This window comes from Pavona decussata, unplaced genomic scaffold, assembly GCF_977016875.1.
Source record: "Pavona decussata unplaced genomic scaffold, jaPavDecu1.1 SCAFFOLD_233, whole genome shotgun sequence".
Taxonomy (NCBI): domain Eukaryota; kingdom Metazoa; phylum Cnidaria; class Anthozoa; order Scleractinia; family Agariciidae; genus Pavona; species Pavona decussata.
The window spans coordinates 4,970,351-4,988,024 of NW_028145638.1; the positions used below are offsets into that span (position 1 = coordinate 4,970,351).

Here is a 17,674-nt window from a genome sequence, read left to right on the forward strand (position 1 = left end):
CCTTGAGAAGGAAAAAGTTTGGCCTAAGTTCTGAGGAAAGAATAAAATTAATTTTTTAACAAAAATGGTGGTCCGTCAGAAGACCACAAATTTCTTTAATTTTTCTGGGAAAATTTCTTGGTTTGCTAAGTGAAACTCTGGCCTGATTCAATAGATCACTGTCATCTATGTACACTGTATGTCTTTTGGTCATGAGCATCCAAATAAAAGACTTCCATTGCCCGATGGGGGGTGGGGGGAGTATGGATATGCTTGGGTATTTATGTCCAGTTATTGGGTATCACTGTTCACATACATGTAAGTTGCCAGGGGAGGAGAGAGGGGTGGAAACACAGCTAAGTTTTCTATTTCTTTTGAAATGAAAAAAAAAAAACAATAGCCCAGGACTGTTTTACTGAACACACAGGGAAAGAACAATCATCCAATTATCTATCTTACATCCAGCACCCTTATTCCCTCTAACATTGGAACCCTGGAGCCATAAAATTTTTAGCGTGGAGGTCTGGAGCCCAAAGCTGTTCTCTGCTTGGAGCCCAGACATAAATCCTGATTTTGGCTAAATGGAGCTCTGAAGTAAATCAATGGATCCCTAGAATCCTTATTCTTCTGTCTTGAAGCCATGAAGGCTAGTATTTTTTGCGCTGACAAGTTATTATTACGCAACAAGTATTACAAGGTTATTAATACTATTTTACTTATAAGTGAAAATTGTCAAAGTTCAAACAAGAGCGGGCAAGTTGGTGACCATCCAGGCAATGATTTAAATATGATACCTCCAGTTCTGACTTATACATTAATGACATACTGAATTGTCTCTGGCAATCACACCCCCGAATGTATGCCGATGACACCCACTTCATGTTTGCAGGTAATATTGCTGACAGTATTGAACATAATTGCGCACAGTGCTATTAAAGATATGTTTTAAAGTTTCTTCTATGTGCTGAACATAACCAAGTTGTTCTTGCTCTAAGTTTTACTTGACTGTTTTTATAAGGAAGTCAAAAGTTGCAAACTTTCAGGTAATCAATTTCTCAAATCAGTTCTCATAGTCGGCAAGTAATATCAAGCATTATTACACCGGTACCCAGAATACTGCTTGAGCGAGGGTAAAAAAAAGCAGCCAAAAAATCTTGTAGTTTAGCTTCCTTCATTTTTCAAACTGGGTTTTAAGTGAACAAGTGATCTAGTCATCTGTCGGAAGAAGGCATGGTTACAATCCAAAATCAGTTGACATAAAATGTGAAAAACATGACATTGCCTTTTGAGATGCTCTCAGTAATATTTAATATACAAATTAGTAACACTTCACCAAAGGTGTAACATTCCCAGTAGCTGTCAAAGTCTGCTGAAATTCAAAAGAAGGGCCATGTTGAAGTTTCCCCAGTTCTTTGCCGAATTGTACAGGAAAAGGTGTTTTCAAAGTTTCATTTGAAAGATCCAAGTACAATCAAGTATAATCATATTGGGTGTACTGCTTACGTAGCAAGGATATTTCAGAAGCGATTGTGTTACATCCTCAGCAGCTGAAAAAACCACAATCTTGTTGTTTAGTTGACTTCAATGATTGTGAAGTTCAATTAAAAAGAATTGGTGTAGCATATGAATTTGAGCATGTTTTAATTTCGCAACAACGACCACCAGATGTGTTAAAATATTATTAGTATAATTACTCAGGTGATTATAGAGATTCTGTTGATATGATTGGTCAAGGATTGCATCATATCCTGCTATAATCACCTTGCGCGAGGTGATTATAGCGGGAGCACTAACTTTCAAAATGGACGCTTAGCAATTTGTTGACGTTTCTGAAAAAGAAGTAAATAGGATGAAAGAAAATGCAATTCTGAAAGGCACTAAAGATGCAGCTAAGTCCGCGGTGATACTTTTCGAAGGCAAGGTATGAAAATTTTGCTAATTGTAATAAAAAACCCCTTGTAAATTACATGTTGTCGATGGCGATGACTTAAAATGAAGACAACAAATTAAGTTAAATTCGAGCAAGATTTTCTTTATTAACAGAATGATTTCACAAACAAAACGAGTTTAAGACATAATTTGAAAGCATGGAAGTAAACAAGATGAATAAATGTCCTTAAGTTTTACATTTCAGTGACGAGAAAAAAAAACAGTTTTTTAATCTGAAAACTAGTTTGTTGTCAGTTCGAGCGGCTCTCGACCACATCTAAAGTCACCGCCTCACAACAAAACATTTTCATCTGTGACAACCGTGTACTTGTTTAGTGATGCCAATAAATGACTTAATTCCTACCTGAAGCAGCTTATCTCCAAGGGCAATTTATAAACGTCCCTTTTAAACGGCGAAGCCATCATGTCAACAAGAAATTGTGCAATAAAATGGTATCGCTAACACTTGTGATCCCGGCTCGAGTTTTACACCAGACAGCCTGGTTCATCTCCATCTATTTTGATAAACGGGTAGGAGAAACCCAACATTCATTCACAGAAGTTAGTCAGCTTTGTCTCAATGAAGCGGCAGTCAAAGAATACTGACATTCTGCTTGAGGCTGTGTGCAGTTTATCGATAGCGCCTGCGATTTCGATTGAGCATGTGATCGGCAGACTGCGTGTCTCTGTTCATTGACGCGTGACGATTTGAAATAAACAAACAAAATCGACATTTTTCGGACGGTACTTGTTTTTCTCTGATAATCACCTGAGTAATTATACCAAAACAATTATTTGCCTCAGGCTCAGTAAATATTGGTGAATATTCCCCGAGACGAATCACTGATATTTACTTCGCCTTCGGCAAATAATTGTTAAATAATATGAGGAAGGAAGAAATGCGTTGAAACAGATTTATTGAACACTCACTGCCACTGATTTCGTTTAAGTTTTACTTTCGACCACACTCAGAAGAGGCCACATGCAAGGGCCATGAGAAAATCGCTTTTGTTCTCCCTCATTGTTGGAGGTTAGAGAAATTAATTGTTTCCTCAAAATCTGTCATTGAGATCCTAGATAAAAATTCTTCGAGAATCTCAATTCTCAAAACTTGAGCCTTGATTCTCAATAACTTTAAGTCTTGAGTTGAGACTGTCAACTTACTTTTGCACAGTACTGTATTAAGGACGGTGCCTACTTTGCTACTGCGCATATGTTCTGCGCATCTTGCGATGGTCCGAGAAAGTTGGGTTTCTTAACAGTGGTACCTGTTAAAACAGAGATATTTTTGCGCGGTTTTTAACTACACGGGAATGGCAGATCTTGGCAAGGGTTATTGGAATCCGAAAAGAAAATTAGGGGTAACCATGCATTTTTCAGAGATAATCAAGCTTCAACTTGGGGAAAAAATTCCATGCATTGTTTTGTATTTTGCCGCTTTTTAGAATTATCTCTAAAAAAAGCCTGGTTGCCCCCAATTTTCTTTCTTGATTCCAATAGCCCTTGCTAAGTTCTGCTTTTCCTGCATAGTCATAAACCACGCAAAGATACTTCGGTATTAGTAGGCACCATCCTTAAAGGCACGTGAGCGGCGGCTATAAATAGCTCACAACAGCTTTTACTCGTTGACCATGTGGCGCAATGAAAATAATAACAAATCAATTTCCATGCTTTTCAGGTTCTACTTCCTTGCGAGTTATGAGCTTTCTTCCACCCTACAATTGATTGTTTGGTTCCAGAAAATATCCATACCCCACAATGGAAGAATTTTCACTTTAGATCCCCCTCCCCCCGCAACCTCCCTAGAATTTCAGTTCTACGAGATACTTCAAAGACCCCCAACCCGCCAGGAATTTCCTACTTTTCTTTTTCACCTACATCAACGGCCTTTGCAAATTCCATTTTCATAATGATCTTCGTAGAAAAATGTATGGGAGTTTAAATTTACCATAAATAAACTGCTATGAACAAGTTGCACATTGAGCCTACAATGCTGGATTTAAATTTATCAGGTAGAATTTGAAGAACTTTGACAACCCAGTCAATAACAGGCAGTCTATGACTGCATGACTGGCTACTGCTTTATTTTTGTAGAATATTAACAGTAAAAAAGCAATGTTGTATAAATTCAGAGGGATAAATGAACAGCTCTAGTCAGTGCCAAAATTGTGCAGCATAATTTGATCGTGTTGTCATATGGGCGAATTTGGACTGGAGGACTTCGGTTTGTTAAGGGCGGTGCATGCCTACCATTGTTACTGCGCATTATGTTCTGCACATCTCATGATACTCAGGTTTTTTTATGGGTGGTGCCTGCTAATACAGGAAAATTTTTGCATAGTTTAAAATTATACGGAGAAAACAGAATAACATGCATTTTTCAGAGATAATTAAGCTTCAATTTAGAAAAAGTATCCCATACATTGCTTTATATTTTGGCACTTTTTAGAAATATTGTTGCTTAATTATCTCTGAAAAATGCGTGGTTACCCCCAATTTTCTTTTTGGTTTCCAGTAGGCCTTGCTATGATCTACTTTTCCCGCATTGTCATAAACCGCACAAAAATACTTCTTTATTATTAGGCACCATCCTTAATACACTTTAATACACAGCCGATAGTAATATTTATGGTTTGCTCTCCCATGGTTTATATAAGATCATATGGCGAGGAAATTCAGTGAATCAAGACACACAGATAAATCAGAGGATTTGCGCCACTACCAGTCAGCTTTTTGCCCCATTGAGTTTGGATTATTTTTGACTTTTGGGTGATTGAGAAAAGTGTGTCTACTTAACCCGAGCTCAGTTTGCTTACAAACAAGCTAGGTTTTGACTGAGGAGGAATGAATGTATTCAATTATATTTAGGAAAGATTCACAGCTATAATGTAAACACCTGTGTAGCGAAAAGTAAAAAAGTTTAAAATTTTGAGTTCTAGCGAGGTGAAATCCAAGCTTCTGGTAGGGTGACCGCTTTTCGTGGTTTTCTGTCGTTATATGGAATATTTCAAAAAACTAACTTTATATTCTTTCAGTTACTTACCTAGCTTTTATTTATCTTAAAACATGAACTTCAAACAATAATAATTATTGTGAAGTCACAGCCACAACCATCACAAAGTCAAACTTTTCACTAAAGAAAAATAACTATCGGAAAAAGGAAAGTCGCACCTTACTTTTGCTTAATAGAGGGATTAAACAGACTTCTACCAACATGAAATTTTGCAGAATGATTTATTGGTTGCACTGCTTTTGTCCTGGATAATAATATTTTTCCGCAATGGCAACTGCCAACTTTGTGCCTCCATTACAATTCTTTTGTGAATTTCCGTACCCTGTGTAGAAATTCTTCATATGGACACCCCCAACCCCTCGGAAATTTCTGCCGATTAGCCCTTCCCACCCCCCTCAGAATTTCCATTGACCTACCATGGGAGGGGGGGTATGGATATTTCCTGGAACCATACATTTTTCTCTTGGGGATCAAATGAACTCTGTAAGTATGGTGATAGCTTCAACACCAACCGACATAAAAAAACAACCACAATATGTGCAAGCGAATTTGAGTGTTATCATAAATCATCAAACTTGCTAAGAGAAACTTTAAGATTAAGAATTTTCAATTTGGTATAAGAAATGAAATTTCATTTTGGTTCAAGCAAAATTGCTTCAAAATATCATTCTAAGATAAGTGAATTTTCGGGGATGCACTCAAATTTTCGCACAGCTCTCCAAAAACTGTTTGAAATCTCGGCTGAAAAATCACAATACTTTGCCAGAAATATCGCAATTTTTCGTGATTTTTCGGTTGAACAATAGCTGAAATATGGTGAAATTCGTTTCCATTCTTTTTGGACAGTACTATACATGCTAGACGCAAAAAACATTCTGCAAGTTATGAAAAATCAATCTTTTATATTTTCTTGTCCTGAACACCCTGCATGCTATTCGAAATCTTTACAATTAGAACTAAACATGTATTGGCAAATGATAATAAAGAACATTCTTTCATCACTGTCCATCTGTTTCTCAGTCTGTTTCTCACCTATCCCTATGTGCTTCATTTAACCTCCTTGAACAGTTATGCTGAAGCTTGAGCAACCAACACCTATGTATATATAAACATTCTGGTTTAACTTTTTCATCTGGCCTAAACTCTCTGCAACAGTTTTTCTAAATCTGTCCTGATTTAAATGACAACTTTAAATGCAAGGGCAAAGATTAATGAAGAACATGCTATCATCTCAGTTCATTGTTACTTGGAAACAACACATTTTACTTTAACATTAGACCTTCATCTGAGTTCCTTGAACAGTTACTTTAATGCTTGAGAAAAAAAATGCTTGTGAAAATTTCAACTATTCACATACCCTCTATTTTTCATCTGCCATGTTCTCTGAAAAGACTACTAATGCTTGCAATTTCAATTTTTGCTCACAATTCCCTGAGTTGGTTTTCCTTAAATCTAAGCCCCAACATTTCCTCTGCTTCAAGTGCTTGAATTTATTGCAAAGTTTGCACAACAACCCCAATTCTTACACCAATGGCCTGGTGTCCCCACATCTCAGGGAAGCCGATAACAAGTGCATAATGTCCAAGGGAGCAAGGGGTTTTCATTACTGCTGAGAAAATAGGATAGGAAACACCAAACAGAACAGGAAAAAATTGTTTGGGACTGCAGAATATTCCACCTTATCTTAAGATGCTTTATGCAACTGGGTCCTACGCTCCATTAAACCAGAGTCAGCATTTTTGTCCTGGTGCAACAAGAGGAGAAAGGCTTTGTGATACAGGCTTCAAGGACAAAATTGGATGAGAGTGCTCCCCCCACCTCTCTCTCTCTCACACAAACACATAAACACCTTCCCGCTTTTTGGGTCTTTCTGCAGTTACCGGAGAGCGTAGGTGGTTTCCATAGCCGCCTTGTCGGTGGACAAAACAAAAGAAAATTTGTTCACATAGTTTGCAGAACAATGACAATTAACTCCCAGAGGAGAAAAATATTATTATTCCTGTCCACCAACATGGCCGCCATGACGTCACTTGCAAACAATCAATTGTATTTGTATTGTTTTACACCTATTGTGGTTAGGTCTTGTTTGGAGTTTTTTGTTTTCTGTATTTTGTTTCTCTTGCTTTGCGCCATCTGTGGTCCGGTACTCACAAGAGGAACCGCTTTTTTAGGACTATACCAGATGACAAATCGAACGTAAACACAAGAAAACACAAGACTTTACCTGGAATATCCTCTGGCAGCTTCACATGCTTCCTTGGTCAAGAGATTCTCTTTCTCAGTCCCCACTAGCAATCAAAATTATACGTCAAGCTGTCCTCTTGTTGAAACCATCAACTTTTCCACGGCCCATGCCAACAGCAACCTTCGGCCATGTCCGATCGCGAGAAAAATTTTTGCACATGGCGGCTCTTCGTAAAGTCATTTACACCTGAAAACAGGAGTAAAAATGACCATGATAACAAAAAAATTAAATATAAATTGTGAGTAGAGCATAATGAACACCTTTTTAAGAAGTGTTAGAGAGTAAACTGACCTTTTTTGGACTGTTTTTCGATGAAATCTTTCAAGTTTTCCCGCCGAAGGTGAAAATGCACGCAGCCAGCATTCAATCCCATCCCGCTTTGCAAGCAGGGCGACGTCGCTAAACTAGTTCCCAGTCTGCCAAGGAAAGGTTCCGTGTATCGGCGTACTTTTGGTGAGGTTGTGCGCACCGGACACCTTGCCCACTACGTCCACACGTACCGTATTTACTCGAATAAGTGCCGCCCTCGATTAAGCGCCGCACACGGAGAGGCCTGGTTAATAGGCGCCGCAGCTCCGGTGCGGCGCTTATTCGAGTATTTCTTTAAGATGATAAAAAATACACTGTAGTCGCTGCAATGCAATTCTAAGCCAGCAATGGGAATTTGTTTTCATCAATAGTGATGTTTTTCAGTTCAAAGCGAGTATATCTTGATGCTCTTTCATTTAGTTCTTTCTTCAAAATGTTCGCGTTGTTCTGCAGTTCTTGCGTGAAGACTGTAGACTTCGCCGGTACGACAAGCCTAACCTCCCTCTTTCTCTTCCCTGTAACTGTAGCAGTAAGGAGATTGTCAGCGTTTGCTGTACTCATGAAGTAAATTAATTTCTACAATCAAAATGTTTTGTCTTTGTGGTATGAGCCTTTTAAATAAGCGCCGCCCTCGAATAAGCGCCGCAGAGGAGACACGAGAAATTAAATAAGCGCCGCGGCGCTTATTCGAGTAAATACGGTACTCATTTTCACTATGCATCTTAGTCTGCCGCATCTGCTTTTTGGGGATAAAAGTTCGTCTCCCTAAAACGACTGGAGGAGACAAGAACGCTCCCACCTTGGTGCTAACCACAAAAAGCGCGGAGACTCTCGAAGCCAGAAGTTTAGAATCCGACTCCCTTACGGACTTTACTGCGATCTCTTTACTCTTCAAGAAATCCTCGCAGCACGGCGCAATGAGTGCGCACCGAAGGGACAATATTTCACTACACTCACTTTTGTGAATAAGGTGTATTTGAAATGTATTTGAAATGTCTTCTCCCGCGATTTCCTTTTTGCGCTACAACAATATTTCACCCAGGAAAAAACAGATTGAGAAAAACGTAACAAATCTGCTGTCGCCAAAATTTCTTATGAAGCTAAGGCTAGAGGTAATCTATACCTAGCTATACGCAACTATTTGCAGCTATACCTTGCTATACCCGGCTATAAAGAACTATGCCCAGGCTAGGCAGCTATACTTAGAGGAAGCTGAATGATTGGAAAACCTTAGTGAAAGTTCGAATAAGCAATCACAAACTAATGTTGAAATTGGTAGATACGAACAAACCCCACGAGCTACTAGAACGTCAGAGTAAAACTAATCGTTCTGCACTCCACATACTCCACATCATACATATTGCTGCGTTTTTTGCCACCTTCTGCAAAGTAACACCGTAAAATGGTAAAATTAACTGAGAGTTTGATGGATCAGCTGAACACACCACCGTGAAATCTTCATTCTATTTCTTAAATTGAATGCCGTCCCTACCAATTTAATAGGCTGATTTAGCAACAGAATGGTGACGTCAGTTGACAACAGCGCACGCATCAAGAATACCCATAGACTCGCATCCAGACTATTCCGCGCACTCTCGTGTCCTCAAATAACGTTGCCGTTCTGTTGCTAAATGAGTCTATTTCCTTAGTAATTTGGGTTAGTTAAAATTTTTTAAAAGATTTTTAAAAGTTATTGGAGTTTAACGTCATAAAGGACTAAAACGCCAAGAATAGCCATCTTCAATTCAGGCCTTTAAGGCCAAGTAATACGGGCACCATTTTCTTTCAACTTGTCGCGCAACAATGTTGCATTGCAAGTTGCGATTGTTTGTTGCCCGTATTACCACCCTCGCGCACGCGCAACAAATTTTCATGTTGTAGAAACTAGAAACTTTCTGCAACACGAAGATTTGTTGCACGCGGAGGTGGTAACACGGGCAACAAACAATCGCAACGTGCAATTGCAACATTGTTGCGCGACAAGTCGAAAGAAAATGTCGCCCGTATTACTTGACCTTTATTCGCCTCTCTTACTTGACCTGAGTAGGCCCTCTCGTTTTTAACACTGTGTTGTAAACTGTAATGGACTATCTTAAAACTCACGATATAAACTCTGCGACTGATTTTTTTTAGGACCTTTTGGTGGCCTGTTTTTGGCAAGGGGTTTTTGTTTGAGACCATACAATCTGCTTTAGATGGGGTAAGTTTCTAAGCTTACTGCTTCCAAAAGCTATACTAAAGGAGCATGGACTTTTACTTTCTCTTGAAAGTTTTCCCTAGTAAAATTGGGGAAAGCCAAGAATAGTGGTAGCAAGACACGGTAACCGCTTGCATCAAAGTTTAAATGTTTCGTTAATATTAAGAGCACTTTAAAGGTATTTTGTTTCAATACTCTGTTTGACAATCACTGTCAAATTTTCTGCGCGTTAATTGGCTCATAGCTACTGTCCACAAGAGTAAAGACAATAAAAATGACGTCAAACGTAACGCACGTGTTCTCTCAGCCGAAAATTAAGCCAACTTCACTCGTATATTTTCCATGTTATAAAAAAAACCAATCGACGACAATTTTCAATGGTCTATACTCTTTGTTAAATAGAATTGTTCCAATCGTTCAGACCAACGCATGCGCACCAAGTAAACAAATACCTACTCAGCCATTCTCGTTCCCAGAGCCTACGATCTTTTGATCAGCAGTTAGATCGTAGCGACAATTTTATAATCCATGGGGCTCTGGGGACGAGAATGCCATTCAGCCTGTATTAAAGGCTGGTTTCCATATGATCGCAGACGATCGCAGACCTTATTGCGATCTGCGATCTGCGACCTGCGATCCGCGATCATATGGAAACCAGCCTTTAGATAGCACATGGTTCTATCTTCTGCGATCGTCTGCGATCACGATCGCAAGATCGCAGACGATCGCAGACCTTATTGCGATCTGCGATCCGCGATCATATGGAAACCAGCCTTAAGGGAATATCTTGTGTAAAAGTAGGTGACGTTCTACAGCAAACCGGTAAGCAGTTTTGAAATCATGCGAACATTACTGTTTTTATCGGGGCAATTACCATTATTTTTTTATCGCTACCACTACCCAGAACTTATTTTAAAAGTTTGAATCTTTCAAGTGACGTTCATATTTTTTCCATTTGTCTCAAAATTGATCCATGGCAGGTACAAGTTCAAATACTAATAAATTTAGTTCGCATCTACGAAGCTGATGTTGATAAGATCAACATAGTTCAAAAATTTGATCATTGGACAATGCAACTCCACAGTTTTGATTGGTTTAACGGTCATGGGATGTAAGCTATGTCACCATGCCCGAGAAATCATAACCATTAAATCATCTTCTGGTCGTTGTTGCAAAATGAAGTCAGCAAGATCTAGCAACACTTCCTGGTTGTCTTTAAGACAATTATTCCACTCGTGCCTGCGGTGGGTAGTGCACTGTATAGTGCTCTACCCACTTAACTATGTAGCCGGCCGGGTACCTCGACAATTTCTTCACTTTTTTTGGAATCCAAATTTAGACATCAGACGACGGTTTTCTAAAAATCTTGATGAAATTTTAAGATGTTTAGCGCCCCCCCTCCCCTTCCCCCCCCCCCCCCAACCCCCTCTGCCCTCCTCTCTAGGGTACCCAGTGTTCATTTTCCCCAGCACTTTGGTGGTCGGCCGAAGTGAAAAAGTTTCAGTTACGTCTTCTGAACTTTATTTTCTTTGAGAATAAGTTGCCAGGAAGGCCCGGCTCTAGATGTGGGATAAACAATTTACAGGTTCCGTTTTCCAGCTTCTTTCAGTCGTTCAATTTTAAGTTAAGCTAACTCTGCTGCGTTCTTGGTTTTACCATACACTCTAAAGTTTACTATCCGCCTTGAAGGTACTTTGCCGACGAAAATTCTTTGTCCACCCCCTTGTCCGTGTCGAACTGGCCTTGTCGTAGTCTTTTTTTTTTTTTTAACTACTTCAACATCTTATTAGACTTTCTAAAAGCCCTTTCCAATATTATTTTCTTTCTTTGCTATTATGTTCTGTTGGTGTTGGTTCCCTCATTGGAATAGACTTCTCGCTGTCGCGACTAGGAGTCGGCTTGTGGCAAATCTACATCTATGTTCGAGTTTGTAATGAGACAAACATCTCTCCTTGCAGCATTATCGTGTTGGCTGGGTGTTTCTGTTGACAATTTAGACTCTTTGGATTTCTCTGATCGGTAAACCATTGCTTTAATCTTCCCTCTGAATCTAAAATTCACCAGAGCGTACACAATTGGGTTGACAGCAGAGTTGAACAGGACCATTGTGGTGGTAGCGAGAAAGGCCACATCATTGACAGTGTGTGCATAAGAAGCCAGGAGGAAGTTAGTCGAGTCACTTAAATAACACACTCCAAAGATGACACTGACAGTGATGACCATTAAGGAGACTCGCTTCCGTACCTTTAACACAGCCTGCAAAAACAACAACAACAACAACAGCCGCATATCACTAAAAATGACTGTTCAAGTCTGAAGCATACCACTTAATGATATCAAGGTAGGTCTGGGTAGAGGAAGTCAGAGAAAAAGTGACCATTATAACACTCAACAAAACGAGCACTGTGACAGTAGTTAGATATTTGGGCTTATGAGACCACTTTTCAAAAAATCATCAAAAATCCCATACAAATCCTTATAAATCCATTTTTTCCTAAAACCCATTAACTCCACATTATCTCACCCCAATAACTGCATAAATTACCACTTAGCCTTTGAATTTAACCCTAAACTCAAAAACCTAAACTCAAAAACCTAAAAACGTAAATCCTCGGTTTTTCAAAAAACTAAATTTTTATCCTCGGTTTCTCAAAAACCTAAAAACATAAATCCTCGGTTTTTCAAAACTCCTGCAACGGAGACGCTAAATTTAGGTTTTTCATAAATGACACCAACTCACAAACAATCATCGATTAAATCCAACCAACTCATCAATCGCTGATTTGAATGATGAAGACAAAAACCGGTCATAACCGGTTTCGAAAAATTATGTAATCTAATTTATATGAACAACCAATTTGATCACAATGATAAAACATATTTTATTCATCCAACATTTGAAAATTACGGAGCCTCAGTTGATGGTTATATAATCAATCGAAAAAGATTAGAACCTAGAAAAGGATATTTGTCTGAGAATGGCTATTATATAATTTCTCCGGGACGTAACAATACATGCCCCGCTCATCGATTCGTCTATGAGGCCGTAAATCAGACACATATTTCTCCTGGATTGCAAATAAATCACATTGATTCCAATCGCCAGAACAATTCAATTGTAAATTTGCAATTGGTTACAGCCTCTGAAAATATGAAACACATGCACAAAGCCAGAAAAGAATTTTTGAACAGTTCATACTCTGAAGAAGAATTGCAAACAGTCAATAGATTAATGGAATTTCCACCAATGGAAGACAATGAATGTGAGTTTACACGCACAGAAAATAAAATAATCAATAAGATGTTTTACAGAATGTGTAACGATTTGGATGACATTAATTTTCCACTTTACAATGATTAATCATCAATGAATACAAGAGTTGTTTGGCTATATTTTGAATTCAACAATGGTTGATGTCTTTTTGGAGGGTAATTTGGACATGAATTTGAAAACCTTAACGATATAAAGCGATAATTATAGATACTATTATAGAAGAAATGAGTGAGAAAATAAAAATTAGAGAAAATGTATTGGATTCATCTACAAAAAAATTATCTAATAATACTATGATTATTAATGGTAAAAAATATTATATTCACCCAATTTACAATGAATATGGTGCTTCAAAGTCTGGTAAAGTTATTTATTTTCGGACAATGAATAAATTTTTTGGACACAAAAATCATACAGGGTATTTATCAGTTACTGTTAAATCAGATGATAAAAAACAAAAAATGATACAAGCTCATCGATTCATCTGGGAATGCTTTTATGGTATTATACCAGACGGATTGGTCATTGATCATGTTAATGATATCAAGGATGATAATCGAATCAAAAATTTACAATTGATGACACAACGAGAAAATAATTTGAAATCAGCTAAGAAAAGAGATTATGCATTTGCAGCAAATAATCACAAAAACCGGAAATGTGTTAAGGCAACAAATTGTGAAACTAAAGAAGTGAGTTATTTTAATAGTATGTATTCAATAAAAGAACATCTTGGAATTAATCCTGGATTGGTTAAAATGGTTGCCGAGGGATTAAATATGTGTAAAACGGCAATTTCCAAAATGAATCATCAAGCATACATTTTTGAATACATTGAACAAGAAGAATTACCAGACAATTATTTGAAATCATCCAATATTAGACCACGAAAATCAACTGATGAAGAAAAAAGAATTAAACATCAAGAGCGGGTTAAAAGATGGCAAAAACAAACATTTACATGCCCAAACTGCAACAAACAATTAAAAAATGGAAGTAAATATTTGCATAAAAAATCTTGTAATTAATTAGTTAGATTTTATGTTTGTAGTTAGTGACCTTAGATTTCATGAAAAATAAATGGAATTTGAGGCCATGTTGCCACAAAACAGAAACAAATCAACGAAGCCGTCAGTCCTTCCACAGATGACTGACATGGATGTTGCCTCCAGTCTTCATCCATTAGCAAATCTGGAATCGCAAAATAAAAATAATCTGTCGTATAATATTATAATGAACAAATCTAATCTATCCAAATTGACGAAAGATCAATTAATTGAATTATTAATCGCTAAACAAAAACCGGTTCCAATGCCGAGAATTAAGAAAGTGAAACCAATACCCTATCCACGAAAATCTGTCAAACAAATGGTAAAAGAGTACGAGAATACAATCATCAAGCCGCCAATGCAATTTAGAGATGGACCTCAACCTATGCCGAGAAACAACATTATTCCTCCTCCAAAACAATTTGCTGATACACCAGTCCCGAAGCCAAGAATGAAGAAAATGGCTCCAGTTCCAACACAAAGAACTCAAATCACAGAAGTTGCAAGAGCATTCAAGGGATATAACAAATCTTATGAAGTTGGAATTAAAAATGAAACAGATCCTTTGATTCAAATGAGTTCAACCAGATTAGCGATAGCTCATTTTATGAAACAATTATTAACTCAAATGAAAGGAATTAAATTTATTGAAACTTTGACAATTTATTTTGAACAACAAAAAGGAAACCAAACTGTCTCCAGAATTGGATATTTTAATAGTAAACCAAAAACAATAACTAATGCCAATGATTTTCAAGAATCTTTGGATGTTAATGTTGAACAAATTATGAATGATATTCACAAATGGATTAGTGAAGGTTCAGCTTGGATAATTAAATCAATCAATGGGCATTACATTAATATTATCAAATATGAGCCTCTTACTGGAAGTTCTTACATCAAACTTCCAACTGAATTACAAAATAGTAAACATGGATTAATCAATCTACAGAATAAAGACAATGAATGCTTTCGTTGGTGTCACGTTAGACATTTGAATCCACGAGATAATAATCCACAACGAATCAAAAAAACTGACAAAGCATTTGTCAAAAAATTGGATTATCAAGGAATTGAATTCCCTGTTTCAGTCAAACAATATAACAAAGTTGAAACACAAAACAATATTAACATCAACGTATTCGGTTATGAAAACAAACAAACTTATCCAATTTATGTATCCAAAGAAAAGTTTGAGAATGTGATGAATCTATTGCTAATCTCAGAAGATGAAAACAAACATTACTGTCTTATCAAAGATTTTAATCGATTTATGCACCACAAAACCAAATCACATCAAAGAAAACATTTTTGTATGCATTGTTTGCAATGTTTTTCATCAGAACGAGTTTTAACAAAGCACAAGGAAGTATGTATTGAAATCAATGGTGTACAATCAATCAAAATGCCCGAAGTTGGTTCCAAAATAGAATTCAAAAATTTTAATAAACAAATGCAAGCGCCATTCGTGATATACGCAGATTTTGAAGCAATCACTGAACCAATTCATGGTTGTAATCAATCTAACCAACAATCTTTTACTGAAGCTTATCAAAAACACACTGATTGTGGTTATGGTTACAAAGTTGTATGCTGCTATGATGACAAATATTCAAAACCAATAAAATATTATCGTGGAGAAAAAGCTGTTTACAAATTTATGCAAGCAATGCTTGATGAAGTCAAATATTGCAGACAAACTATTAAATACAAATTCAATAAACCATTAGTTATGTCTCCAGAAGATGAAGACAAATTCCAAAAATCAACATCTTGCCACATTTGTTGCAAACAATTCACAAAAAATGATAGACGTGTTAGAGACCATTGCCATATTACTGGAAAATTCCGTGGCTCAGCCCATAATCAATGTAACAGGGATTTTACAATAACTAACAAAATCCCTGTAATATTTCATAATTTGAAAGGATATGATAGTCATTTTATAATGCAAGAAATTGGTAAAATTATTGAGACCAATACTTATGTGGATAGAAAAGGTGAAACCAGACAACACAAAATTAATGTAATCCCAAATAACATGGAACAATACATGGCATTCATGTTGGGTTATAATTTAGTATTTATCGACAGTCTTCAGTTTATGAATCAATCATTGGCAAATCTTGTAAAGAATCTACCAGAAGATGCCTTCAAATATACCAGTGAAGTTTTCAAAGGTCGTAAATTACAATTAATGAAACAAAAAGGAGTTTATCCGTACGATTATATGAGTAATTTTGATAAATTCAATGATACTCAATTACCAACCAAAGATGAATTTTACAGTCAAATGAATAATACAAATATTACTGATGAAGAATACAGTCATGCACAAAATGTTTGGAATACATTTCAATTGAAAACCATGGGCGAATACCATGATTTATATCTCAAATCTGATGTATTATTGCTGGCTGATGTTTTTGAAAATTTCAGGAAAACATGTTTGGAATACTATAGATTGGATCCTTGTCATTATTTCACATCTCCAGGATTGAGTTGGGATGCAATGTTGAAAATGACTGAAGTCAAACTTGAATTAATCACGGATATTGATATGTATCAATTTGTTGAAAAGGGCATGCGTGGAGGAATCAGTTACATAGCCAATAGATACGGCAAAGCTAACAACAAATACATGCAAAATTGGAATCCAAATGAACCCAGTAAACATATCATGTATTTGGATGCAAACAATCTATATGGATGGGCTATGTCACAACATCTTCCAACTGGGAATTTCAAATGGTTGAATAAACAGCAAATAAAAAACATTAATTGGAAAACGATTCCCAAAGATAATAAGACTGGATATTTATTGGAAGTTGATTTGGAATATCCTCATGAATTACATGACCTGCATAATGATTATCCATGTGGCGCTGAACAAATCAAAGTGGCACCAAATATGCTGTCAGATTATTGCCAAAGAATTGCAGAAAAATTTGGAATAACAAGTGGACAAGTCAAAAAACTGATTCCAACATTGGCAAACAAATCAAAATATGTATTACATTATCGTAATCTGCAATTGTATCGTGAATTGGGTTTGAAATTGACTAAAATATACCGTGTATTATCCTTTAATCAAAGTCCTTGGTTGAAGACATACATTGATTTCAATACACATCAAAGAACTAATGCAAAGAATGCTTTTGAGAAAGATTTCTTCAAACTGATGAACAATAGTGTCTTCGGTAAAACAATGGAGAATATCAGAAAACGAGAAGACATCAAATTGGTTACCAATGAGAAACAATTATTGAAAATGACTTCCAAACCAACATTCATCAATAGCAAAATCTTTAATGAAAACTTGGTTGCAGTCCATAAAATAAAGGAATCGTTGACACTCAACAGACCAGCCTATGTTGGTATGTGTATCCTTGATTTGAGCAAAACATTGATGTACGATTTCCATTACAATTTCATTAAAAAGAAGTATGGTTCAAAAGCTAAGTTACTGTTTACGGATACAGACAGTTTGACATATGAAATTGAAGCCGAAGATGTGTATCAAGATTTTTGGAATAAAAAAGAAATGTTTGATAACTCGGATTATCCATCAAATCATCAATTTTATGACTCCACAAATAAAAAAGTTATTGGAAAATTCAAAGATGAAGCCGCTGGTGTACCCATTACTGAATTTGTGGGATTGAGATCCAAAATGTAT

The 17,674-nt window shown here is 36.7% G+C and overlaps 1 protein-coding gene and 1 long non-coding RNA gene across 4 annotated transcripts in view; both read right to left on the reverse strand.

Moving 5' to 3' along the window:
- Positions 1–7,139: 7,139 nt before the first annotated feature.
- LOC146458544 (uncharacterized) lies at positions 7,140–7,547 on the reverse strand. The gene is made up of 2 exons (XR_014858177.1): positions 7,458–7,547; positions 7,140–7,352 (listed from the first exon to the last, which is right to left on the reverse strand). It is a non-coding gene; the product is annotated as an uncharacterized LOC146458544 (long non-coding RNA).
- A 3,562-nt stretch (positions 7,548–11,109) lies between these two features.
- LOC146458545 (neuropeptide FF receptor 2-like) overlaps positions 11,110–17,674 on the reverse strand; it is a 39,939-nt gene continuing 33,374 nt past the window's right edge. For 2 of the 3 annotated variants that reach the window (XM_085090806.1, XM_085090807.1), the window contains exon 5: positions 11,110–11,928. In XM_085090806.1, coding sequence (XP_084946932.1) covers positions 11,560–11,928 — 369 coding nt within the window. In that variant the 3' untranslated portion in view covers positions 11,110–11,559. The remainder of the gene's footprint in view (positions 11,929–17,674) is intronic. The other variant, XM_085090805.1, reaches the window with a different exon arrangement.